The following is a 27,497-nucleotide window of genomic DNA, read 5'->3' as shown; positions in this document are numbered from 1 at the left end:
AATGGAAAAGCCGTGTTCTGTATGTTTGATCCGTTGAGCTATTGTAATACTGCAGTGCTAGTCGTGAAAAGTGAAGCCCGCTAGGCTTATCGTTGGCACAAACCCAGGCAAAACTTGAGATTCGGTATGCCATGGAAGGCTATTTGCATACCTGTATCTGCGTCTGTATTCTACGCAAAGCGATGTGTCAACAAACTTGTCTGACGGTCTCAATTGCAACACAGTCAGTAACAATTGACCGCAATTCTCTTCTTTCTTTTCTTCTTTCTGCACCCCCAAAATATTTCCCAGGTACTACCAGGAAGCAGAGAGAGGAGTATGTATCTCGCCTGGGCCCACTGGACATCTACCCCTTCAACATCCACACCGGTGAGCTGACCGTCTACCGACTGCGTTTGACATGCCGCTGCAAGAGACAGTCTGCAAACCAGCGCTGCGCCAAGGTTTTGCCTTACGAGGAGCAGCGCTGGGCCGCATACATGGGCACCTACGGCAACAGCCACTTCCGAGCCCAGTAATGGATTGTTCACTCTCAAGAAATTTTCCAGAGTGGACAAACCTGCCAGCGACAAACTCCTAAGTACTTTGCAGCAATATTTCTCTCAGCTTCTGTTCATATTTCACTGGACCATTCCATAAGACAACTAGTACATGAGACAAGTTATTGCAACTGGTTCATTTTGCACAATTTATTCAGCTATGTAAAACATCATCCGTGTAACTCGATGCTGTGGATTGGTTTATTCATGTGTAGGTTATTAGCGTATCATTAATATTCATGTCATTCATGAGCCGCATGCTACAAAATGTGTCACAAGTCATCAAAGAAACGTTTAATTACAGGTATTCAAAAGAATCTGGCTCTAAAATCAAAATGAATCTTACATGTCATGTCCATTTTGATCAATGATCCGGAAATCAAATTGATTGATGCATCAAAATAGCTCAGGGTACTCTTTCTATTTCAAACCAGAACTCAAAATTGGCCCTGAAGAGCCCTTGCAACTTTTGACTTATTTTTACAGATTGGTCACATTTTTTTTACCACAGACTAGTAACCTTTAAGATCTTTAAGTCCAGGGCGCAGTGGTACACAGTCATTTTCCCTGATCATTTTGCATTTGTGTGGATCCGAAGAAGCAAACTTAGGTTGTTCTTTTGATGTATCACTGGGTCTGGCATCCTGATGAAGATGGGCATTAATTGCTACGTGTGCAAGAAGTCAGCAGAATTCGGATTGTTACCTTTGCCGATTTCGTGCAGAAACGTATTTCGGTTGATTTTACATCTCACATCCCCTATTTTGACAGCTTGATGAAGGGCTAAAAAAATTCATCAATTCATCAACCCAGCAAGAAAATTACAACTTCTGTGCGTCAAAACGAGAAGGGGGGCAAATTACCTGGAAGGGGCACTGATTTACCGGGCCAGGGGTCCTGATTTACTAGGCCAGGGGGACACTCTTACCTAGGTAACTCTCTCCCCAGACAGTTTTCGGGGGACAGATTTACTGTCTACACCGGCACCATTATGTTCTTCATGCACTGACATGCACCTTCTTGTTCCGTAAGTTCACTGTCCACGCCAGCTGGCATTGCAGCTACCGTGGGCACCCGGAATGTCCCCACAACTCGGTCCAACTTTACCCAACTACAGAAAACATTCCCACAACGAGGTGCCAGCAAGGGTTTCTGAGTGGAGAACTCAGTAGTCCCTGCTTGGTGGTAGCAGTAGGCCTGTCTGGTGGAAGCGGGGGGGGGACATGCCCCTTCCCTGCTACCTTTGGCAGGTCTTAAAATGGGGCAGGGTTTATTGGCTCCGTCCATTAATAGCTGATGTCCAGTGTCTTACAACTGCCCCCTTACCCCCTTTTAAAGTTGTTTCGCTGCTACTGGACCCAAGTGAAGTCTGCACTTGTAGCTGGTTTTCATCCGATCGTTACTGATCATGTGCATCTTCTAGGCAATATATACTATACCCAGTCTCAGGGTCTTCTTAAAATTTGCCCCGTGTCTATCCAATCCATGCATCCAGTTAATTTAGGCCACAAAGTGGAATTTGTCTGTATCTTAGTTTAAATCTTCCCTTTACCCTTGTCCTAGTCCTTACATTGTCGAAAATCACTTCAGTATTCACTTATGGCTTCCCCCGCAGTTCACTGCAGAAGTAACTGTAGTGGATGTTAGCGACACACCCCAAGGAATGTGGAGCTAATCCTTTGATATGCAAATGGCCCTACACTTTACTCCATTGGGAGCCTTTGCAGATGTTAGGTTGGAATCCTCCAAAGCCTCTGTTTGTGTGGCTTATCTGGGCTGTTTTCCAGTTCTAGACTTCATCTCTGTCTCAGGCTTCGTCTCCAAAATCAATTCCTGATTGTGGGCCTGAAGCATTGAGATACTCTACCCTTTTGCCTCTGATCTGAGGTTCCGGTGGCATTATTATTCTTACTACGTGTATTTATCGGACAGCATCAGAGTCAGGTGAAAATAAAACCAAAGAACCTTCGACGGAGACGAAGTTGAGTATTGCAAAACGGCCCCAAGTGACTGGCCCCAAATCGTGTACATGTAAGTAGTTCCATGAAATTCAACGTTACAAGAAGTTGTGATGCCACTGGGAGCCGCCGTTACAAGGCATGTACAGAGAAGAATTTTTTTTTTTATAAAGAAATCTTTGTAGCTCAAAGTGACACAAGGTACATCAAACCGACTTGCCGTTCTGAAATTTTGGCAATTAACAAGTCACAATTGTGTTTTCATTTAATACTATAAATAACACAAGAATTTGTTGTTGATGATTTGTCTTTAAGGGAACAGAGTGCCAAAAAAACATGGGGGAGAACCGAGTAAAGAAAGAAACGTGAGATTTAAAATGAGGGTTTTGTAAGTCGGAAACATTCCAATTCTTCCAATCATGTTGTTGATGAGAAAATTGTTTCATGATTATTGTAAGTGTAAAAATAGTAAGCGTTGTACTTTGAACTTAGCGCTCTGAAGTTCTGAGCAGACAGAAACTGAGTATTACGTTCCATTTCGATTTAGGAAGCTCAGTTTTGTCATATTAAATCTGAGACTGGAGTCTTTCCCAGACTGTTTTAATTAGTAGTTATCTATATCAAAATGTCTGAATCAAATGGAAGTTGGCGTTTCCAAGAAAAAAAACAAGAGCAGTTATGTGTAACTGTTCTATTTATAGCAAATAAGAACATAACAATTAATCAAAAGAGGAATGAAGATATAGAAAAGCTAGTTTAATACTCAGCACTGGAAAAAAAATGTAATAGCCAGTGAGTATATTTGAATTTCTTAAGATACTAATATATCAAGGGAAAATAGTTACCATTTCTAATGCAGTTGGGAGTAGAAATACATGTAGCTTATTTCTGTGAAGAGTCGAAGTAGTTGTTTGGAAAAATCTTTAAACAGCAGGGTTTAATTAGCCAATGTGTGGTCCAAAGGGTTCTTTTCAGTTTGCAGTGACCACCAAGACCTAAAGAAAAAAGGGGAACTGTGACATAAGTTTGGTCTATGGAGGGTCTAAATGAGCCTATAGACAGCCCGAGGAACAGTCTGGAAATTAAAAACAGCGGTCAAAGTTTTGACACTGCTAGGATCGTATCCCTGGTTCTCAGGGAGGAGATTTAGAGGACAATGGTAAGATCCTCATAACAATCACCAGAGCTCTTGAGGGCCCCACAGCAGTGTGATGTCTGTGGTCTGCATTGGTGCTTCCATAAAGGCACCCTTTGAAATACCAATACCTCTGTTCGATATTAACTTGAGATTGAGGATTTTTCCCTATTTTAAACGAGATTGCTTGAAAAAACCTGAAATCAGGGAAATCCTGTTGAGAAAAAATCCTGTAACCAGGAAAAATCCTGACAGATCTCACCTTGGACTCTGCATCATCACAGGCATGTACACTGTAATTAGTTTGATGCTTTCGTGGTTACGATCAAATGGGAACACTTCAAAATGGCCTTGCGTTGCACCACTTCAGGTGGTTGTCGCAGAAAAATGGAATTGACAGGGGGATGAGACTTGAGAGGTTTAAGCCAGTGGCCTACAGTTAAAAAGCCTGAGCTGCAGCTAGTGAAACAGCCAAGGTTTGAAAAAGACCAATGGATTATTGTTTGCTTTATTGAAATGTTCTGTTGAAAAAAGAAAAAAAGTGTCTTATTTCCAGGCAATTCATTTACAGTTTTACAGTCAGAAAATTACCCCCCCACGGAACTATGTTGGGTTGTTTGACACCCCTCGCCCAGGGTACACGTATATTGGGCTCAATACGATTCACGATGGTACGCCTCCAAGAGTTTGTAATGTATTGATTGACCAGTCACAGTGTGTGAAATCCGATGACCCTTTCCTAATGCCCATCGGGTCGACAGATTTTGTGCACTCTGATTTTTCAATGCATTGCCAACGCTTGGAGGCGCACTATTGTGAAACACCTGTATTGACATACAGGTATTCCTAAATATTGCTCTGAAAGAAGTACTACAAAATGCATCATTTATTGTTTGTATTTTTGTATTTCTCGATTTATGTAGGCAGAGCAGTCTCATTTATTTTCAAAATGACAGAGTAAAACGTAGTTTGCGTTAACAGTACTTGCCAACTCTTATTTATTTCCAAAAAAGTTTACACTTTAAAAATTCAAACAACTTCCTTAGCCCTTCCAATTCCTTTATGACGAAGTAGTTTTGTAAAACTGATTGTTTGGGTAAGCTTTTATTGGTTTCGGCTTTACCCCAAATTTTCTGCCAGGAATAGTACTTACACTTTCATCCTCTGTTAACTTTGCCACAGAATTGAGACGGTTGACTGGGAAACCTGTATTTTGTTGTGTTTTAATTTGAAAAAGTATTATTTTGTTTACTAATTGTAAGGTGTTTTTCAAAATTCTTGAGACTTAAACCCAGGGTTTGGTCCCACCTCTTGGCTGTCTGACACTGGCTTTTTAGACTCTTATAAGAGAAACCTTTGTCCATGGAGGACTCTCTAAAGATATATCCGAGGAGAGGCCATTCCGGCGGGGTCTTAACTCGAGTGAGCATGCGAATAGGATGGCCCCGCAGTAATGGCTTCAAATTCGTTCGGCTGGATTTGTTTATACATATACAGATATCTATGAAGGACAGGTTCATACTGCCTTATGATCACACCGATATCTCTAGCCTCAAAAATGACTATCCGGACAAGATTTAGGTCATCACTATAATGGATGTTTGAATATGGTAGAGAGTTGTCTTTAGAGGAAATATAAATGTGTAATATGAACGCATGCCAGTTACGGTAAACTTAGGGTGTATTCAGTCAGGATATTTAACTAATAACTTTCATGCATTTAGTATTCAGTTGAAATGTAATTTTGAAGTACAGCATTGGTAAAAGTCTTGTTTTGTATATTTTGTGGTAGTAAATATTTATTTGTGCCGGCTTTATTTTTGTAAGTAACTGAAATCTGTACTGACCGCATCGGTGTTGGTTGATTAATGGTTTTGTTTAATGGGTTGGCTTAGTACAGTTGGACCTCATTAACCCCAACAGTCCTCAATCCTTCACCTGTTGGAGGACTGAGGACTGTTAGGGTGAATTAATAAGAGCACTTTTAATACAAGATTCTGCTTAAGACAAGGAAATTGTTAGGTCCCAATCCTTTCTTTTTCATTGTTTTCATTCCTGATCATACAAGGTTCCTGTTATAACAAGGTAGTTTGATAAGTCCAAAGGATCTCTTAGTAACGAGGTTCGACTGTGGCTCATTCGACTGTGGCTCATTCAGTAAAATATTTGGGATGGTGAATGCATGTTTTTAGACCACCTGATATATATATTTTTTTTTTTTGGTGCAGTTGTGCGTAGTATCGAAGTAAGATGTGCAAAAGCCAAAATGAGAACACACTAAAGAATTCAAGATAAAAACAATGCCATATATATATGCACAACTCTGTCCATGCACATTTCTCAGGTCTTTCCAACAGATATGGCCATTTCACAATAATGTGCCAACAAGAGTTTGCAACGCGTTGACCAGTCACAGTGCGCGAAATCTGTCGACCAATTTCGTGCTTGGAAAGGGTTGACAGATTTCGCGCACGGTGATTGGCCAACGCGTTGCAAAATCTTGAGGGCGCACTATTATGAATCGGCCGTATCCTGGAAGTAGAGTGTCTTGCCGTGTTAATAATTTACCAAGTATTCTCTGCTTTGTAGCCCCATGCATGCTTGGGGCCCAGACTATTTCGCAGACAGTGCATGTGCTTCTGCTGTTCAACAAATCCTTAGCAGCATTTTCAACCGCTTGGCAAAAAACATGCAGGACCAGCGGGCAGCACAAGGAAGGCTGATCAGCCGAATGGTTACGTTGAATATAGGCAAATTTGGCTTTTGAAACTGCGCATGCGCGATTAAATCCTTTTTTAATGAATCCAGTTGAACTATTTTATAAACAGCTCAGCAAAACTCACATTTTACCCGATTTCAGGCTTTTTCATTTGAAATGCTGGGTAAGAACCTGGCCTTTCTGAAAACAACTTGTAACATTTCTGTCACGTTAACCATGCTTGTATGCCTTCCCATATGCCAAAACCCCTGTGATTGAAATGCGTGTTCAGTTATCGAATTTGTAAGTAATCCACTCTGTAATGCCACACAAATTACAGTAGCCTAGTGGCGCATGTATATATCAATAATATTAATGTACACTAATCTGTAATAATCTTTCTGCTGGGAGCTGGACAGAATATTGTCTGGGAGCAGGGTGTGTTTTTATTGATCAGTACCAGTAAATTTTCCGAATCCAGTATATTAATAAAACAAAACAAAATTCTATCTCCCTGTTTCTATTATTTTTCGATCTTTAATTACAGTTCGAACATAAAATCTGAAAAGAGGCAGGGATTGTCAAGTTAAAACAAGAAAAGAGATTGAGGACTCTGTACACCTGGCAGCACCCCTCAAGGAAAGCAACAGGATGATGAGAAATTTTTCAACTACATGTAGCTTGTTCATGGGCCTGGTGCGTGGAATATACATTCCAACAGGAATTGGTCACATGTGCCCAGTGCACCCCATGCCAAACACATGGAAACCGGTTCATGCACAAGATGAGTTCCGGCCAAAGGGATGTTGCCACCATTTAAAAATACCAATTGTTCCATCGCTTAGTGAATAAAAATGTACCAAAGTTTCACGTGATCCTTTGTCCTTTCGGTGGTACACGGCATCAAAAGCATGGATCAGGATGCATAATGGTAAAAAAAAATTCAATGCTGAAGTTGTCAACCTCCCCCCGACACACTACCCATCTAACATAGACCAAGTTTGCTTGATTTTGTTATCAAGTAGTTCAGATCTCGCACGAGTACCATGACAGAAAACTCTGGCAAAGCCTAATTTTCCCCCAGTTAAGACATGCGCATGCCCGCCCCACCATAAAGTCCATGCAATGGCACTTTGCCAATTAGTTAACAGGGCCATTAGATCCGGAAATGGAAACATAAAACAGATTCTTGACAAACCAGCATTTAATTAATAGGAGATGAATTGACTACAATGTATGGCTGAATTTAATCAGAGAGTCAAAAGAAGTCAATATATGGATTTCCAACAATTTTGTTGAAGAATTTTACTTTCTTTCTCCCAAACACCTCCGTCCATTTTATGGTACAGTCCTTGTGCAAGTTGTCCAAAAAAAATCTCCTTATATGGACTTGGCAAGCGCGTGGCAAGCCGTGTGTACATAGACTCTTGACCAATCAGAATCGACTTAACTGTCTCGTATCCAGGTGCCAGTGCATGATTTACACAGCGGGCATTAACATTAATCAGCGGGCATTATGAAATGTTACTACACGGTCAAGTTGCATGTTGTTGAACAGGGAAACTGTTTGATATGTCTGAGGTATAAATTTCTAAATACTTATTTAACGTTGAAACCTTTGCTCTAATACACCACAACACTGTAAAATGTACCATTTGAAGAAAGATTGGTACTGGGGATTTTAGATTTTAAAAAAATTAAAATTTACAACTCTAGACAGTTTCAACATCATCTGATTCAACAAGTTGGTAGAGGGGATTTTAAAAAATGCTTAAAAATTACAGCTCTTTACACACAATCTCTACATCATCTGTTTCCTGAAAGTTTCCTTAAATTTTGGCTGGCTTCCAGAAATGACGGTCCCCCAAACTGCACTCCCATCCTTTAGAATGTTTTATGAGGAGCCAGGACTGTGGTGCTATCTCCATAGCAATAGAAAAGAAGATCCCTCTTGTGGTCTTAATGAGCCGGTTTGGTATTCCAGCCATGCCAAGACTGAAGCCTGGTCGTGGCCATTTGGAAATAGCAGCTCGCATGCAATTGTTGGTCCGATCAGCACAGCTATGCACCTCCTTACACACATGCTCCATTCCTGAATGACCTCACTTTTCTGAAATACCGAACTGGCTACTGATATTCAGTTCAACAGTGTAACACTTTTGCAACTTCAATCACTCCCTCAGTGAACACAGTGTAGCACTACAAACATTGTGAATGGACATAGGGCAAAGTTGGTGTGTTTATAGCTCATGGGCACTTCTAATCAGTCAAACACATACATGTGTTATCCGCTCCGAGCAGGAACAAAAGAGGGCATGTTTTGAAATGAAATTGACAGTCCTTTGGTACGCACTCACCACACAGGCATGCCAGTTAATGCGTGTCTAGCACGGGACACACTGAGTATGCGTGACGAATTTAGTCTGGAATAGATGGCCTTTGCGTGCACACTGAACGCGTGCAAGGACCTGGCTAGAAAACTTAGTACCATCTGTCTTTCTATCGCCGGTGAGGGTGCACTTCAGCTCGGGGCAGATACTGTCACTAACTAGACTGTCCTAACTTGATCTATCAAAGCAGTACTTTTAACTGCATGTGTAGCCACACCGTTCAATTTAACTGAATATGTGCATCTGTCAAAATTGGGCTGGAATGATTTGGTTGAATGGGCATGGTTGGATCAAAAGACCAGAGATTAGGAGAACTTGGCAGATTTGGGTCTTAAGGTTAAGGTTAGGCAACAGCTGTTGGGTTATTGGTTCTGAGCACATGTAGGCCCTCTCTAGTGGGGAAAGACCTGGTCCTCATCAGCCACTTTAGAGGGCAGTGCTTTTCCTCAGCCACTGGCATGTGTAAACCTTTGGTTGTTTCTGAGCTAAAACAACGCAAGGCCCTTCAAGATGGCCGACTTAGGTGAGCTTCACAATCAATGTGTTTTCACAAATCAACTTTAGAGACACAAATTGCATTTCAAAACCATGCCTCAAACTTGAAATGACATTTCCTCAATTATTTTTTAAGAAGCAGTGATTGGCAAACATTGCTTAACTGCCCCAAAATTTGGCCAATATGGTTGAACTGTGAACTCGCAAGTACACAAAGTTCCCAGAATCATTCCAGTGTGCCTCAATCACAGATTACGCCTATTTCTGTCAAACCCACATGGCTAGGGCTTCAGTTGAATTCAAAGTGCTTAGAAATGTAGATGGAAATTCTAGAGGTTTTTCCATCCAGTTGATGATATTGTTCCAAACCTCATCTCTTGGTAGCTTGACCCCTGATCAGCTCGGCATAGATCCCACCTCTCTTGAGCAGCTCCTCGTGAGTGCCCAGCTGGAGATTCAAAAACAACCTGTCTGTTGTTTGTTTTCTTTTCTGTTGTCATATTTTTCGTGATTGGTTCATTGAGAGTAGGACCCATAGTTTGGGTTCCCTGTGGTGTGCCTAGAGAAAGCAGAAGGCTTTAGGGCTGAAAATACATCATTTCGAAACCCTCACTGTTTTTAAAATTTTTGACAAAGCAACGTTACGTTACATGTACTCCAGAAAGCCCTTAAAAGTTGTGTTTTTGTTGGTACGTACCATATTTGTTGGAATAATTAGTTCAATTCATACACATGAAATCTAGGAAGTTAAGGTCATCAGTGTGTTCATTTTTTTCACATTCCAAACTATTGAATGCCTGTCAACATGTCTTTAAATACTGATAATTTCTTTCTTTCACCTGTCAAAATTGTTGGCCTACAACAGAAATTGGAATAGTTTGGGATCATTTTTGAAAAAAAGGCTGATTCAAACTTGGATATCTTCTCTTAGAGAGCATGGGGATTCAGGCGAAATCTGTAATAAAAATGATAAACTTTGGAAATATGAATAAAAATTGGCAGGTTTAGCAAAATGCTTTGAAAAGAAATTCACTGGCAAAAGACCACATTTTAAGGGGCAAGGGCACTACATGAGGTACATGGGAAGAGAGAGGGGAAATGCAAACCTTAAATGTTCCAGGAAATTAATGTTTCTCAAAATCACTTTTTGTGTATCTCTGTACTCTTCTTTCATGTATGAAGACTGTTTGACATCTTTTTTGAGTTACGTGAACTGAACGGTGCACTTTTTCAAACATTAAAAATTGACCACGCATTTCTGGACAAGCGAAGGCACTTTTGCTTTGATGTAAATCCAGGAAGACATGGCTCAGGTTGCATGTTTCATATTCAAATTGTGAATCCCAAATTTTTTTATCTGGGAGCATTGAAAAGGATTTTTGCTGGATTATTGCCATATACTTACACAGCAATAAATTGCCAAAGAAAATGAAATCTGCCACAGCAGTGGTTCAGAAAATCTAGAAATTTTCTGTGAACAAATCAGTGCAACATTGAGATTCAGTGCCATACTCTGCTCAGTTCTGCTCATGAATATGCAAATCACATTAGCATAAAAACCCAAAAAGCATCAAAATATGGGTTAAAATTGCATAACAAAAATCTAAAATCAGGTCAATTGAAACCCAAAGATGCAAGTTCAAGAGTGTTTAGTAAAATTGATAAAAATATTTCTACCTCCTGGTTCCTTTAAGCACACTTTACAAAAACAGTTTACCCTTCTGTCATACCTCCTGAATTTTCCCATTGTCGAGTACTGCAATAAAATCTGCATTCCTGATAGTACTCAGTCTATGAGCAATGACAAGGACCGTACGACCTACAAAAACAAAAAGGGTAAATCGGACATAACAAGACAGCTCGCTGACAGATCTGGTCCAATGTGTGGAGTGGACAACTTTTCAATCTTAGTAGCTTTATCTTTGGCACTGGTATCTTGGGCGCTTCGAGCCATTTTCAAATATTTTCTGTGAGAACCAAAAACTCTTCTGTCACATTGTTTGGCACTGTCAAGAAAGGGATGCCTGTATGTGGGGTGGAGACACCCCCAAAGTTCTGGGTATCAATGGCCAACCAACAATCTGGTGGCCATCTTGGATGGGCAAAATCCCACGCCAAAAGTACCATTTCTTGCTTTATTGATTTGATTCAGATTTACAGAAGTTACTTTTTAAAAGGTTATGAAACTAAAATCTGCCATAGCAGTGGTTAAGAAAATCTAGAAATTTTCTGTGCACAAATTAGTGCAACATTGAGATTCAGTGCCATGCTCTGCTCAGTTCTGCTCATGAATATGCAAATCACTTTGAAGACTGTCAGCATCACTAAAAAAAGATTTAAACTTTGGAAAGTTTGAAAAAAATCGTGAAGGAAACAGTAGTCAAATGAAATCTGACAAAGAGATATTGGAAAATTCTGGAGAATTTCCTTCAAATTAATGAACTTTTCAGGACGTTTTGCTGAACTTCATTAAATTCTCAGCAATTATTTAGTAAAAGAGATGGATTTCACTGAAACTTGAATTTGGTGCCGTAAACAGTTAAAAAGTCCCTCAGTCCAATAAGTAGAGCATTAAATACATCATGTTTACTTTTCACATTAACATGAGTTAGGGCTTGAACTTTTAGAAAGGTTCATAGGTCTAACAATACACCCCATACTAGGAAGGCATTGGAACTGACATACCTTTAGACACCTTATCTATGGCCTCCTGTACAACTCTTTCAGACTCTGCATCCAGGGCGCTCGTCGCTTCATCAAGAATTAAGATGGATGGGTTCTTGATTAATGCACGAGCTATTGCAATCCTACAGGAAACAATTTGGAAGACACACTATGCCACATTTTGTTCAGTAACAATAGCCCCTTGGCCACTTTTGCCAGGAAATTTGCCAAGATTACATAAACCCAAATATGTGCTGTCAAAATGTCACGTCACATGTCATGCTGAACAAATTTGCAATGTCAAACATTATGGGAAGCAAGCTTTAAACGTACTGCAATGATCACCCTCAAGGTCATGGTGTTTAAACTATGGTCACACAATGGCTATGGAAACATTTATTGTTGGTGTCACGGGGGGCCTTCTGAGGTCACTGGCTGTTGCCATAGCAGCCAACTCACAGGTTTTGTCTCATGGCCAAACCCTGACTGTACCAATGTTTGGTACTGTACATGCATATTCAGAGAACAACTGCCAAACATTTCAGGCCAATGTAATAACTGACAACGTCAAAGACATACATGTACCTTTGTTTTTGTCCACCGGATATTGTCACTCCTCGTTCCCCGAGAACGGTGTCATAGCCATCTGGAAATCCCAAAATGAACTCATGAGCGTTAGCTAGGGCAGCTGCCTCAAATACCTGGGAGAAACACAAGTGACCAATTAGGAATAGGGTCCGTTTGAGAATACCATCACCTGACCATGTTAAATCAATGAACATAAAGAATACTTCAGAAAGGGAACTAATTAAGCAGTGTAAAATCTCAAAAACAACAATACAGGGTTGTCAAAAACAACAATTTCCATGTTCTCAAAAACAACAATATATGGTTCTCAAGAACAAGAATATATGGTTCTCAAGAACAACAATATATGGTTCTCAAAAACAACAATATATGGTTCTCAAAAACAACAATATAAGGTTCTCAAGAACATCAATATATGGTTCTCAAAAACAACAATATAGGGTTCTCAAGAACAATATATGGTTCTCAAGAACAACATTATATGGTTCTCAAGAACAACATTATATGGTTCTCAAGAACAACAATGTATAGTTCTCAAGAACAACAATATATGGTTCTCAAAAACAACAATATAAGGTTCTCAAGAACATCAATATATGGTTCTCAAAAACAACAATATATGGTTCTCAAGAACAACATTATATGGTTCTCAAGAACAACATTATATGGTTCTCAAGAACAACAATGTATAGTTCTCAAGAACAACAATATATGGTTCTCAAAAACAACAATATAGGGTTCTCAAGAACAACAATATATGGTTCTCAAGAACAAGAATATATGGTTCTCAAGAACAACAACGTTTCAGTCATGAAGCTCTGGCCATTGTCCTTATGAATGTGCTCACACCATTGACCTTCATATTGCATGTACTGTGAGAAGTTTCGTCACAACATTTTGTAATTTGCAATGGACCTTCAAAACTAATTTAGCACAGCTATCTGTCATAGACTGACATGACCACACCAGGCCCTATTTTGGTACTGAGATTTCAATGTGAATCCTTGACACTGCCCAAGGTAACTAGCATCAGTCTGCTGCACAGCAGGTGGACGTAAGCCGTGTTTATTCTGAACATAAGGCCCCACAACGTCATGATTTCCACTCGAGCTCTGGAGTTAGAGCACCAATTTCAGTGATTGTGAAATTTGTAATAACGAAAAAATGTAGTTTCATTATTTGACAACAAATACTTCATGAGGTGTTACATTCTTGGAAATCTGTGTCTCAGAAAGATACAGGTGTGTCCCTAAAGTCATCCACTCAAGCAATATACTGCCCATGTTTGATATTTATAAAGTAATGCAAAAGAGAGTGAGGGACGCTTGAAATCGAAGTAAGGACTCAGGAATAAACAGGTGCAACAGCTCCAATCCTACTCAAACAACAATACAGGGTTGTCAAAAACAACAATTTCCATGTTCTCAAAAACAACAATATATGGTTCTCAAGAACAAGAATATATGGTTCTCAAGAACAACAATATATGGTTCTCAAAAACAACAATATATGGTTCTCAAAAACAACAATATAAGGTTCTCAAGAACATCAATATATGGTTCTCAAAAACAACAATATAGGGTTCTCAAGAACAATATATGGTTCTCAAGAACAACATTATATGGTTCTCAAGAACAACATTATATGGTTCTCAAGAACAACAATGTATAGTTCTCAAGAACAACAATATATGGTTCTCAAAAACAACAATATAAGGTTCTCAAGAACATCAATATATGGTTCTCAAAAACAACAATATATGGTTCTCAAGAACAACATTATATGGTTCTCAAGAACAACATTATATGGTTCTCAAGAACAACAATGTATAGTTCTCAAGAACAACAATATATGGTTCTCAAAAACAACAATATAGGGTTCTCAAGAACAACAATATATGGTTCTCAAGAACAAGAATATATGGTTCTCAAGAACAACAACGTTTCAGTCATGAAGCTCTGGCCATTGTCCTTATGAATGTGCTCACACCATTGACCTTCATATTGCATGTACTGTGAGAAGTTTCGTCACAACATTTTGTAATTTGCAATGGACCTTCAAAACTAATTTAGCACAGCTATCTGTCATAGACTGACATGACCACACCAGGCCCTATTTTGGTACTGAGATTTCAATGTGAATCCTTGACACTGCCCAAGGTAACTAGCATCAGTCTGCTGCACAGCAGGTGGACGTAAGCCGTGTTTATTCTGAACATAAGGCCCCACAACGTCATGATTTCCACTCGAGCTCTGGAGTTAGAGCACCAATTTCAGTGATTGTGAAATTTGTAATAACGAAAAAATGTAGTTTCATTATTTGACAACAAATACTTCATGAGGTGTTACATTCTTGGAAATCTGTGTCTCAGAAAGATACAGGTGTGTCCCTAAAGTCATCCACTCAAGCAATATACTGCCCATGTTTGATATTTATAAAGTAATGCAAAAGAGAGTGAGGGACGCTTGAAATCGAAGTAAGGACTCAGGAATAAACAGGTGCAACAGCTCCAATCCTACTCCAATTTTAAAAGGGGATTCACAGCATGATCCATTACCTCTTGGTCGGTAGCTGCTGGATTGCCATACCGGATATTCTCCTTGACGGATGTTGCAAACAACACAGGTTCCTGTTTCCGGAAAACACAAACGGAAATGGTACAAAGGACCTGTGCTACATGTGCATGTATATGGATGTGGACAACTGTGAATTTGGTGCCCCCCTTTGATCTCAGCAGCAAAAAACATCAAATATTATTGCTATTTCGACGGCCACCAGAACACCACTGCCGATGTGAGCCAATGCAAAATCTGCCCTTTTCTCATGTGGACAGTATGTGGCTAGGCTCCAACATGCTGATATGTATTAACCTCATAGCACCTGGAACGGTTCACCAGGAGTTGTTTAGAGTACCGAATCGAATACGTCATGTGAACAACGATGTGAGTAAAAGGCATGCGCACTCCATTCCTTTACAGTACACTTCTTGGTTCACTGATGTCACGCTTCGGTACCCCGGGGCAGTTGGGATGGTTTATCCCTTCCTGGCTCAGTGAGCGGGGATAATGTGGCTTAAAGTGAACGAGGACCCATCAGGTTATGGATTGTGCAATTCTGTATGTCACGTTATTACTATTATCATGTTAGTTACTTGTGCAAACAAAAGTGCACTCTCAAGAAAGGTAGGATACATATCTACATGTACGCAAGAACGGTATGAGAAAGGTCCCAGGGGAAGCAAGAACGCTATGAGAAAGGTCCCAGGGGAAGCAAGAACGGTATGAGAAAGGTCCCATGGGAAGCAAGAACGGTATGAGAAGGTCCCACGGGAAGCAAGAACGGTATGAGAAGGTCCCAGGGGAAGCAAGAATGGTATCAGAAGGTCCCATGGGAAGCAAGAATGGTATCAGAAGGTCCCATGGGAAGCAAGAACGGTATGAGAAGGTCCCAGGGGAAGCAAGAACGGTATGAGAAGGTCCCAGGGGAAAGTAGGAGTACACATGGTCTTCAATCAGCTCATTCGTTCAACCTCCGTTGATAACTATTGTATGGAGTCACTGTTCCATGACAGTCATTTCGTACATAACTCCGCACAATCCTTTTTATCATTAACCACTTCATGCCGGGGCATTTTTCAATGTTGATGATGCTGGGCAGGCATGACTGTCATTTTTTTCTGTTTTCAAAATCCTTCAAAATTTCATCATTTCACTTTACGGTCGTTTATAAGCACACGAAGTAATCTTTAGGCACTACTCTAAGTTGACAGGTGACCTTCATTGATGCCCGAGTATTTCAGCCAGGCCAGCAGCCTTGTAAACAGAGCCCAGATTGTGCGGTGTTGTATAACTGTCTTTTGTTCACGAACCTGGTTCAGTGCACTGCTGACCTCTTTTCAATAGGGGCCAGATTAGCGTGCAGCGGTGCTGTGTGGTAATCCGCTCGCTCTCAATGCCCCAAACCCTGGTATACGGTTTCAAAACAAGGCTGGATTATCACCACTTTTGAGAGTGAAAAATGTCGGTCATGCCCAGCAGCCTGGTCTTTTGTTCAGAGTACGATCTTTTGTTACAGGGCCCTGTTTCCTTTGTCCGAGTTCGGAGACCCCGGCCACGCATATAAACCATATGTCTCCGGAGTCCCAGGCAGGAAGTGGTTAAAGGGGCTACATTGGGAAAGTCCTGTGAAATGTTGCAGGAGTTGGCAATACATGCAGCTTTTACAGTACATTGCGACTCAAAGTCAACCTGGGAATGTGAAAATCTTTTCCTCGCATATTTTCTTTCCAGGGAATTCATTTTTATTTTACACAACGTGAAAAACTTTTCCGCAAAGAGAGGAAAGATTTTCACTTATTTTTCCACAAGTAAGGAAGTCATTTTTCACGCCTTGTGAAATATGAGTGTGAATGTGAAAAATTCTTTTCATAAAAATGTCCCAAACCGATTCACAGCGTTAACTTTCAGTGGATCATCTGTAGCCTTGATTTGACTGGCCCACCTGATTAATGAACCCAATGGTGCGACCTCGGAGCCGGCTGGGATCCAGATCCCTGATGTCCAACCCGTCGATGGTGATTGACCCTTGGCCTATGTCGTAGAATCGTTCCAACAGAGATGCCACAGTGGATTTCCCTGCACAGATTGAAGGAACGCACGACAGTGAGAGTGAGTGAGCATCCTGGGTTGAAACTGGAGTCATTCATGATGCAGTATATCGCCGATAGTGCTGGCGGGGGCAGGGAGACTTCCCGGCAATCTTATTGTTTTTAATTGAAAGTGCCAACACCTCAGAAATGATATTAACACCTTTCTTTGAGTGAATAAAAAAAACAGCGGTCATCATTTCAGACAAAAATCTCCCATTTTACCCCCAACCCAAAACCTGAATGAGCAACCACCAAACAAATGATTACACCAGTGACAAGAGGCTACTTTCCACTTTGTGGTTGATGCCTTGTTTTTCATCAGTGCAATTTCGCACAAACATCATGCATCTGGGTCTTGCAAACTTTGTTCAACAACGAGTAAAAAAACAAAACAGTCAAAACTGCTTTTTCCTTCATCAAAACGACATTTTTTTTTACCGTTTCCCATGTTTTGCACAGTCACTTTTACCACAGTCTATGTACTACTACTAACCGCCTAGTGCTGCATTGTTGCAACAATTCCTCTGAAAGGTTGTAACAGGTTACATTAAGAAATTTCCAGATTTTTGCCCCCCCAAAAAGTAAGTGACCCCCCTAAAAGAAATGTGGTTCTCTGCCCTTGGCTCCTTATGGTATTGCCACTACAGAGGGTTTGCATGGCGGCCATTTTGCAGGTTAGTACTGTTGTTCCAAAGGGTATGCACAAAAGAGGTTTCCCTTTGGAACAAGAGATCTGTCCTGCAAGATGGCTACCATGCAAAGCCTCTATTACTGCTGCAATTATTGTTATTTAACTTACCTCCTCCTGACGGTCCACACACAGCGACGACTTTACCTGCTGGTATACTGAGGTTGAAATCTTTCAGGACAACCTTGTGAAAGGGGTGTAAAAAGATAGATAAATGGCTATAAAACGAATGAAAGCAGCACATGTAATGCTCTACCTTTTGGAGATGGGCAAAACATCTCTGGGCCTATGTCCCACTTTATCTATACTACGGTGTATTTGTGCCACTAACACATATTTCAAAAATTTCAAAATTGCCTGTTTCTTAAAGCCAAATTTTGTTGACAAGAAAGACGTGCACTCCACATGGTTTTCATTGAAAGAAAACACACTGTGTTGATATTTTACATATTTTGTTTTGCTTATTAGTAATTTAATTCGCTCTTGAGAAGAATTATTTTTTCTTCTTTTTAACGTATGAACAAGGCTCAATTGAAACTGCTCTGAAAGTAAATACAGAATTTCTTTGAACTTTACAACTTGGTTTTCACATGACCTTAGATTTTTGCCAAAACCAACCATTGCAACTGGAAAACTTGAATAATTATTCACTAAGGAATAGAGTAAGTGGTTTGGCAATGCAAGGCACTGACTAATATAGACTTGAAATCAAGTCGTTAGTCGGTCGAGTTTGTCGTCCATACGCTGAGTCATTTTACAATAAGTGCGGAGCCCGTCCACTGTTGCCCACAATCCACCCAGCATGCCACACCCATTCTGCGCTTGCTCATGGGCTGTTCAGTACTAGGTTTGGGCGCAGGTCGACCCACGACCCCCGAGCCCGCCTAACGACTTGGTCAACCTGATACTGGATAGATATTCATGTACGCAACAACTGAACTTCCATGTAGAGCGCCAATAGTAGCTCATGCTACAGAACAGACTCATCCATTTATTTAAAGGGATGTTTACAATTGATTAGTGCCAGATTCTTTCATGTCTTGCATTAATATCCCTTTTAATATGACATTTAGAGACAAAGCATACATGTACATAATTATTCAAGAACAAAAACTATCTTTTTCTGGTAAGAGAATCAATGCTTTTATGGCAAATCATCTTTTTAGGACAAAGTAGACACCCTCTTCAATGAACGAGACTGTGGTTGTTGTTAACGAGCGTTCAACTGGCCAATCAAACTGCCCCTGAAATAAATATTCATATTGGGATTCCTAGCCAATCAGAACGCTCCGTCCAATTTTGGTAGCAAGCCCCATGTGTTGTGCACAAAGGGGCTTGCAAATTGTTCAAGTCAGTAATTGGGCACCGTCGGATCTGTCTATTTGGGAGGGAGATTGCACTGACCGTTCCCACGTGTTATCATGCTCGCCCAACCGCACCGTGTATGCATCGCATGAGGAAGGTGGACTACACCCAGCCGATTACCGACTTGATTTCAAGTCTATGACTGTTACTGTGCACTTTGAAATAAAGTGGGAGAGTCAAAATATGAGACTTTACCATCATTACAATCAATATTTTAGAAAAAGTTAGTGCACACAATGTAAGATTCCTTGCACAGCTCAAAGCAGATATACGGTACACAACAATTTGAATTTGGACAAATTTGGAGAATTGAAGTTTTTGAACTGGCGCAATAATAAAGCAGTTTAAAGCAAAAACCACTTCTTGTCAATACAAATTTCTACATAAATGAATGAAATGCTTTCAATTTTAATTTGTTGGATGGCATACCTGGTCTGGCCTCGTCGGGTAGCTAAATGTCACATCCTTGAATTGCACGTTGCCATAGAAACTGTGAAAAGGAATATGCTTGCCTCCCTTCAGCGGAATGGAGGGCTGCAAATCTAGATACTGGGAGTTTGATAAAAAAGGAAAAAAGTCAGTGACTGTGAAAGAGAACTTGTAAAAGAGAGATGCTTAGAGAAGTTATCACGTCGGCAAAAGCAGGAAACAAAAAACTGAACACCCAAACTATGTCACCCCCTTCCTGAAAAAAAACCAAACGTTCCCCTGGATCTGTCCAGTGTGTTTATTTTTTCGCCCACTTTGGACAATGATGTTGCGGTTAGTATCTCCTACAAAAATCTGCCCAAAATCAGAGGTGGATCCAGAGTCAACATACGGGGGGGGGGCCACCAAAAACTGTTTTTTGGGGGACCACAAATTTTGGACTTTTTTTTGCTAACCTTTTATGGGCATTCTGAGGGGTGAGGCTAAATATTGGGGCTTTTTGGAAGTGAAATGAAAATAGCGCCAACGACTTGCATTTGTCGCATACTTTTCAAAAATAAAACTATTGGAAGGAGGCCTGTGGCACCACCAATGCTCAAAATCAAGTGACAGAGGGATAAAATAAGATATACAAAGTGCTCGGATATCACAACCTTTAAATGTAAACTGCACATGTACATTGAGATAACGTGCTGTCATGAGCAGATTATCAATTTATTTACTTCCTTAGAATGCAGGATTTATTGCTATTACGAAGAAAGTTTGTGACTATCTTGTGATTTGATCTGTGACTGACTGGTAGCTGTTTACGACCGTACGGCTGTGATTACCTCAAACACTCTGGCCCCAGCACTGGTCCCTCTGATGGCCTGTCCAAACAGGATGGAGATACTGGCCAGAGATCGCTGGATGGTTTGCGAGGCCACCAGGAAAGACATCAACTGACCGGCTTTCAGGTCACCACTGGACAACAGATAGCCCCCACAGTATATCACGCCGACTATGATGCCTGAAGAAGAAACAAGAGGAAGAAGAAATCTAGGTTGGAACAGGAAGAAGAAATCTAGGTTGGAGTTTCCACAACAGGAGTATGCTTTGCAAAGAGGTACGTTTTAGGCCAGTTTGTTTTACACGGATCTGGATCTTGATCAGTGATCCTAGCGCAGGTTCGCTCCGTCCATAAGGCGGGTTTTGGTGTCAGTGAACCAACGACGGATCACGGATCGCGATCCGGATCAGCGTGAAACAAACTTGCCCTCTGTTACAACAATGAAAAACTTAGTCACACCAACGGCTGGAAAACCTACAGTCAGTGGAAGGTTGCATTTGGTATTTGGCTGAGCTCAATAGCCCATTCGTATTAATTAATTCTATGTGGAATTCAACCTATTAAACCCAACTGAGCAAACTGGCTTGGAAAAAGGTGAGTCTAACCCAAACTTTGCACATTGTAGGCTTGAAGACTCACCTTTGATATCTTTCAAGCAACAAACATCTTCCTTTTCATACATATTTGTCCATAAAACCTTAGCTTTAGAGATCAATGATATTATTCCTGAATACAAAAAACAAAACCTGAATTCCATGAGAAATTTCCCCTTCCAACTTTGAGCAGGCCGTAGCACAAAAAGGCACAGTGAGACTTGTAGGGCTTTTTCCTTGGAGCGAGTCACATCTAAAGTGTGCTGCCAATATGTCTAGCGTGTCTCAAATCTCACCATTGAGAGCCAAATTGCTGAGTCCCTGAAAGAGCCCGATTCCGAGACCGAGTTTCTCATTCAGCCGTCTTGACTTGTCAATCTCCTGGCAGTAGAGCTCAAACTCTTTGTCCTCCATTGCAAAGGAGCGAACGGTTCTCATGTTGCCTAGTGCCTCATCGGCAACAGAAGTACCCATAGCAACCTAATACAAAACAAGCATACTACAGAAAGTAAGACAATATGCAGAAAAAGGTAAAATACCAAGCAATATGGAAAGTGTATACTTTACAAAGGAAATAACAGCTCAATACCAAATAGAATTTATATTTTCTGAAAAAACAAGAAAAATTGCATGAACCGTTCACTGAGGCCATGAAAATTCCTACAAACCACTGCAACCCAATGCTACCAGTAGCCTTGGTCATGGCATTCGTCATCGGAAGCACTGTACTAGCAAGCTATCCGTTGCTTCTGTTGTTTTTTATGTGCAGATTTAAAACCAACAGCAGCAATGAATTTCTACGTGATATGGCTCACAACGAATGCCTTGACCAAGGCTAGCTCAATGCTGTTGTTACGCCCTAACTATAGCGTCAGTCCCAACTATAGCTGGAACAGACCCAACTGTAGTGCTGCAGTTGGGCTGGCCCAACTATTGTTGACCAATAACCTTATCCAAGTTTATACATCTCACACTTGACACAATTTATATAAAATATGGCACATATATCACATGACATTGTAAACCACATGACTTTGGCACATGCTGGACACATGCACACAGGACCTCTCTGCTGTAGTTGGGCCGGCCCAACTATAGCACCCTAGTTGGGACGGGCCCAACTATAGTTGGGACTGATGCTGTAGTTGGGGCGTTGTCATTTCAACAGGAACACTTCAATCTCAATAATAGTTATTTCAGCAACCACGGACAATTAGGCAAATAAATATGTACTGTAACTCTAAGCTGAGCAGCTATCAAACCAGTTTGTGATGAACTGTCTTGCTCACAGACATCGGTATGCAGCAAACAAGGAAACAAGTTGTAATCCAACCCGAAAGGGTAGACAATGACCCATAAAATCTTTGGCTTTATCCACCAGGCCACAACACTCCATCCGCTCCTTGTCCTACCTGTTCTTGGACTTGGCGTGAGAGCGACCGCAGTGAGGCACCGACGCCTGTCCCCACCAGCACGAGACCAGGGACCACCAGAATGAGCAGCACAGTCAGCTTGGGAGACAGAACGTACATAGACACCCCTGCCCCTAGCACCTGGGTGATCCCACGCAGGCCCTGTGCTATGCACAGCTTGAAGGCACTCTTGAAATCTTGAACATCTGCTGAAAGTCTGTTTCAAAAAGAGTTCTGATTTGACTAATTATTCCCCGAATGCTGTATCTCTTATTATTAAAAAAGAAATAAAAAGACAATAATCCCATCCTTCCCAGATCCTTCCAAATCCACAAGGTTGTTTTCGAGGAAGTTGTAAGATTTAGCAAAATACAGCACAGTCACTGTAACTTCAGTGGGGGTTGCTCCTCTTTGAAACAGCACAAGGAATGTGTCACTAGTTTTCTTCAGAATACTGGATTTGGAAGACTCAAAGAGATTCCTAGCAAAAGTTTTGGGCTTATGGTTCATGATGCCCAAAACTTTTACATGTTGGTATTAAAACTTGCTTTCATTTGTGACCTGCCACCACAAAATGAGCTGAAAGTTGGAATTTTCAGATATTGGTATATTTGAATATAGTAAAAGAGAGCTTTCTCAATGGTATGTATTTGGAACACTTAGAATAAAACTATGAAGTAACGGTGAGACATTATTTTGGCAGCTTTGCGTCTTTTTTCCCAACACTGTTTCAACATTTCTGACAAGGTACGAATAATGCTATCATCAAAATTGCTGCAAAAATGACATTTTTAAATATACGATCCTGCGAAATATTTTTTAATTAAATAAGAGACGGCTTACTCTTTCCAAATATTACAGTACCCCAAAACTGACCTCCACTTCAATGAGTTTAAACCCTCAAAATAGACAAGAGCGGAATGCGATTTACGCTCATTTTGTTGTGGCAGGTCACATTTGTCAATTTCAAATGCAGGTACATGAAGCAGCTGATTTTATGAAACTTTAGCGCATTCAAAGTGGTGTGTAACTCAACAAATTCACACATTTCTCAACAGTTGTTCTGAGTGAAAGAAGACGACTTCCAGAACAGATTAAGGTATGACATACCTGCATGCAATCTAAGGTGCAGTGAACTGCCCTCTGGCGTCCAATCCCACCTAGGCTGGCGTGGGGGTTGGGTTTTCAGTCCCTACCTGATCCTGTGAATTTACCCTGGAATATATATCTGGGGTTTTCCTCTCACATCTAAAACTGAACTTTTCTTCAGTGTTTTCTTGGCAGTGACTTTAAATCATCCTTAAATCATCCTGAATGCACACTATTGGGTGAAGGAACAAACAACACAAACATACCTGTTAATGAGTTCTCCCGTGTGGTGTGAATCAAAGAAAGCAATGTCTTGCCTCAGGAGGGCGGCAAACAGGGCCTCTCGCATTCGGACTGCAGTGCGTTCGCCGACCGCGGACAGCAGCGAGATGTAAGTGCTTGTGCAAAGAGCCTGAAAAGGACAACGTCTGATTGGTCAATGGAGTCCGGGGGGAGGTGTCATTGGATGGGTTAGACTACCAAAAATAACTTTATCATCATTGGACTGAGGATAGATTGTACAGTACCTGCAAACAGTACGCTACAATCAGTTTCATTGCAGGCCCTCGAATTTCTTGCATGTAGTTCCCAGAATGCTTTGCAGCCTCAGCAACCACTTGTACCATGTTGCCAAGTAGGACTGGAATCTGAACGTTGATCAAAGCAGCAGCAAGAGCACTCTGTTCAGACAATCAACGGCAAAACTGTCAATTTGGGGAAATACTGTTTCCAAATACTGGCAAAAAGCAATGGCAGTGGGCCAAAAAATGGGCAAAATATCACGTAAGACGACAGGATAGAGACAACCAATTAGAGACCAGCAAGACAACAGGAAAGATGCAACAGACAAGACACCAGCAAGACAACAGGAAAGACACAACAGATATGACACCAACAAGACAACAGAACACCAGCAAGACACGAGAAAAACACAACAGACAAGACACCAACAAGACGACAGGAAAGACACGACAGACAAGACACCAACGAAACAACAGGAAAGACACGACAGACAAAATGCCCACAAGATAAAAGGAAAGACAACAGACAAGACACCAACATGACAATAGGAAGGACACGACAAGACACCAGCAAGATAGACAACAGGAAAAACACAACAGACAGAAAGTCGGAAAGATAAAACAACAGGTAAGATAACAGGCAAGATATTAAGCAAGGCTTACCGCAACTGCAGCCACTAAGTACCATATATCTGGCCACAGTAGCCGTAGGAATTTCCTTTTCTGGAAGCGTGGCTGCTTACGCCCCTCAGTATCCTTGTAAGCATTTTTATCCAGGAGACGGGTGCTTCCTTTTGTTCTGATTTTGCACTCTGCTGTCACGCCCAACAATCCCCAACTCAAACTGCCCCCAAACAGAAGCGCACCTGCAGACGGTGAGCATTAGACAATTAGTGAACGATCCAGTGTCACGTCTAGATGTTAAAATAACCTGAAACTTTGCACCTGAAGAATTAGCACAAGGTTTCTGGGATTTGAACAGTCTCAACAACATCAACATACATGTACATAATGGAGAAGTAAAGTCATTGTGCAAATGTGCACATGGGGGGAGGGGAGCAACGGTCTCTCTGGGTGAGTGGCAAGCCGGCTCATAGATATACTGGTACATGTATACCAATTCACAGGGTGCACTATTTGGTCTTTTCACAACATCTGTAGAGGTTAGACCTACAAAAAGGAACATACCTGTGGAAAGACGAGGAACAGCATGATGATAAGGAACCTGTCTCCATTTCCATCGACAGGTTCGGAAGAAGCCGGACTTCAGGGCATGGTACACCTGTATGGCTCTGCAACTACATGCACACGCCGGAACCTCCACCGTCCGTAAGACTTGAAACAGTGCTGTGAATCTACATGTATTTTAGGCAGAAATTAATACACATTTCAGAAATGTGACAATGTGTTGAACAACCGAGACCTTGACATTACATCATACAAACTAAAGTCGTGTAAACTTTGCTTATACCTTACTGTGTATGTATATGTACCTGCCAAGTACATGTACATGTATACTGGACATTTCTACAAGGGACAGGGCTCTGAGTATGTCTGAGTAGGGCTCTGTTTTCTCCAACTTGGTTTGCATCAGAGAATTGGGGGTAAGTGAAGAAGACCAGACTGAGACATGCTGACTTAAACGTAAATCATTAAGGAGAGACTTCGAGGACTGCTATTTTTGTGCAAATTTATTTTCATGTGGGATTGCTTGTTTTGACTACTGGCCTTTTCTATTGAATTATACAGGCAAGCTGGGGTAACTCCAGTAAATTCCTAATAGCCATGTTGGTTAGTCATGTTGGTACATAAGTGATCAGCATGATCAGTGACTGTCTATCAGAAGTGGTCATCGGACATGTCAGATACGGTACTAGTACTTGGACTTGGGAGTCAAGCAGTCGTCGGATTCATATTCAACTGATCATGATCAGGCACGCGCATGTCAGGTTAGAAGCTCAATTTCACTTCACTTTATAATATGAATACAGGCAATTCACAACAGTGCGCCTGCAAGAGTTTGCAACGCGTTGACCAATCACAATGCGCGAAAACAGTCGCCCCTTTCCAAACGCGCATTGGGTCGACAGATTTTGCGCACCTTTGTAACCAAGTGATCTAACTTAACAAAGCACATTTTGAAGGAAACAACTCTACAGAAGAAGGCGAATCAGAGTAATGAATTGGATCTGGATGTTTTATTTCGGTAAGAAAAAAATTTGCGTCCAGTCTCCGCAAATTACATACATGTACACAGTATCACATTTACATGTAGAATTCAATAGATTGGCCAATGCGTTGTGAACTCTTAGCATGCTTGGAAGTGCGTTATTGTGAATTGCCGGTATCGAAGAGTCAAAGATGGTCGGAAAATTGATGATGGAAACCCCCAAGAGCTTGAAGAAGCATGACTTGTTGAGTGGGAGTCCCATGCATGGACACTCATAACAATGACAACAGGTTATAGAAACTACTGACAAACAACATTAAAAATTGAGTAGAAAAAGAAAGGAACATTATGCATAATTATTAAAATGATATACATGTAGGGGCTTTTATTCAGTTGGCCCAAAGTGCATGACGTACATGTATACATACCGTACATGTATACATACCGTACATGTACATGCATGGGAGAAATTGTATATTTAGGGACCACACAGCTTTTTTCTCATTTTAATCTTGTAAAACTGGTCAACCCCCCACAATCAAAGGCTCTCTTTAAGATGTTTAACCCTAACCCCCAAGGGTGTATGTAAAATCATATTGAAATTGGAGGATTTGGGACTGTTAGGGTTAATGTGCTGACCCTATTTTTTGGAAATTTCCAATTGTAAATTGTGAGAAACATGAGTTTCTTACTGACATGACTGATATAAACCAGCCATGCAAATTTGAAGTGTGTCAAACACCCACCTGCTCACAGTTTCCCTTCACAATTTCCCTCCAAACTAAAAAAAAAAACTTAGGCCTACCCTCTTTTCTCAACATGAACCCTACATTCATGACAGTTATTTAGCAAGATGTCACAGTCATCTACCAAGGTGAATCCAAAAGTTAAATGTAGTTCTACCTTCTACTACATGTGTATAGGAACGGGGTCCCCAAAAATACAATCCCCCAGGGCCGGGCCCTCGAAACATGTATGATGCAGGCTCCACATGATGTGCATGCATGTCCATGCATGACATGATGTTGCATACGTACTGTAGTGTAGGTCATTACATTGGCAAGGATACACGGAGCAAGGAAAAGGTATGTAGTTTCACCTGCTTTTTTCTACGTTAAAAGTGCGTGCAGACGATTTGATCAAACGCACTGTTGTTTGTGTCTTCAATGCTAGGCGAGCAGAACTTTTCGAGACTAATACATTCATTTTTACAATTTACAACTTTGATGACACATAAAAAGGCCGGCTGATCATACGGTATATTACGCTGGACGTACGCCCAGTAT

The 27,497-nt window shown here is 41.0% G+C and overlaps 2 protein-coding genes across 6 annotated transcripts in view; one reads left to right on the top strand and one right to left on the bottom strand.

The window, feature by feature from the left end:
- LOC110989995 (uncharacterized) overlaps positions 1 to 6,839 on the top strand; it is a 23,605-nt gene extending 16,766 nt beyond the window's left edge. For all 5 annotated transcript variants that reach the window (XM_087142257.1, XM_087142259.1, XM_087142261.1 and 2 more), the window contains exon 15: positions 292 to 6,839. In XM_087142257.1, the coding sequence (XP_086998383.1) occupies positions 292 to 518 (227 nt within the window). In that variant the 3' untranslated portion in view covers positions 519 to 6,839. The remainder of the gene's footprint in view (positions 1 to 291) is intronic.
- On the bottom strand, positions 5,123 to 27,497 carry abcb8 (ATP binding cassette subfamily B member 8). The gene is made up of 16 exons (XM_087142262.1): positions 27,311 to 27,497; positions 25,230 to 25,396; positions 24,705 to 24,907; positions 24,048 to 24,200; positions 23,787 to 23,932; positions 22,432 to 22,648; positions 21,316 to 21,499; positions 20,428 to 20,606; positions 19,598 to 19,717; positions 17,915 to 17,987; positions 16,968 to 17,101; positions 15,025 to 15,096; positions 12,465 to 12,580; positions 11,901 to 12,022; positions 10,946 to 11,034; positions 5,123 to 9,663 (listed from the first exon to the last, which is right to left on the bottom strand). Exons 1-16 carry the CDS (start codon positions 27,415 to 27,417, stop codon positions 9,586 to 9,588), a joined length of 2,160 nt encoding a protein of 719 aa, XP_086998388.1. The 5' UTR covers positions 27,418 to 27,497; the 3' UTR covers positions 5,123 to 9,585.

The sequence above is a fragment of the Acanthaster planci genome, linkage group LG10 (genome assembly GCF_054643075.1).
Source record: "Acanthaster planci isolate LZ-2023a linkage group LG10, COTS_SCS, whole genome shotgun sequence".
Taxonomy (NCBI): Eukaryota; Metazoa; Echinodermata; class Asteroidea; order Valvatida; family Acanthasteridae; genus Acanthaster; species Acanthaster planci.
The sequence above is the reverse complement of the archived record's forward strand: the minus strand, read 5'-3'. Positions and strand labels throughout refer to the sequence as shown.

Excerpts from the sequence above, each read along its gene's own strand:
- abcb8 (XM_087142262.1), bottom strand. The coding sequence starts at position 27,417 with ATGAATGTATTAGTCTCGAAAAGTTCTGCTCGCCTAGCATTGAAGACA. Across the intron at positions 24,908-25,229 it reads TGTTCCTCGTCTTTCCACAG|GTGCGCTTCTGTTTGGGGGC; the intron begins GTATGTTCCTTT and ends CACCGTCTGCAG. Across the intron at positions 17,102-17,914 it reads GTGTGGACCGTCAGGAGGAG|GGAAATCCACTGTGGCATCT; the intron begins GTAAGTTAAATA and ends CAATCTGTGCAG.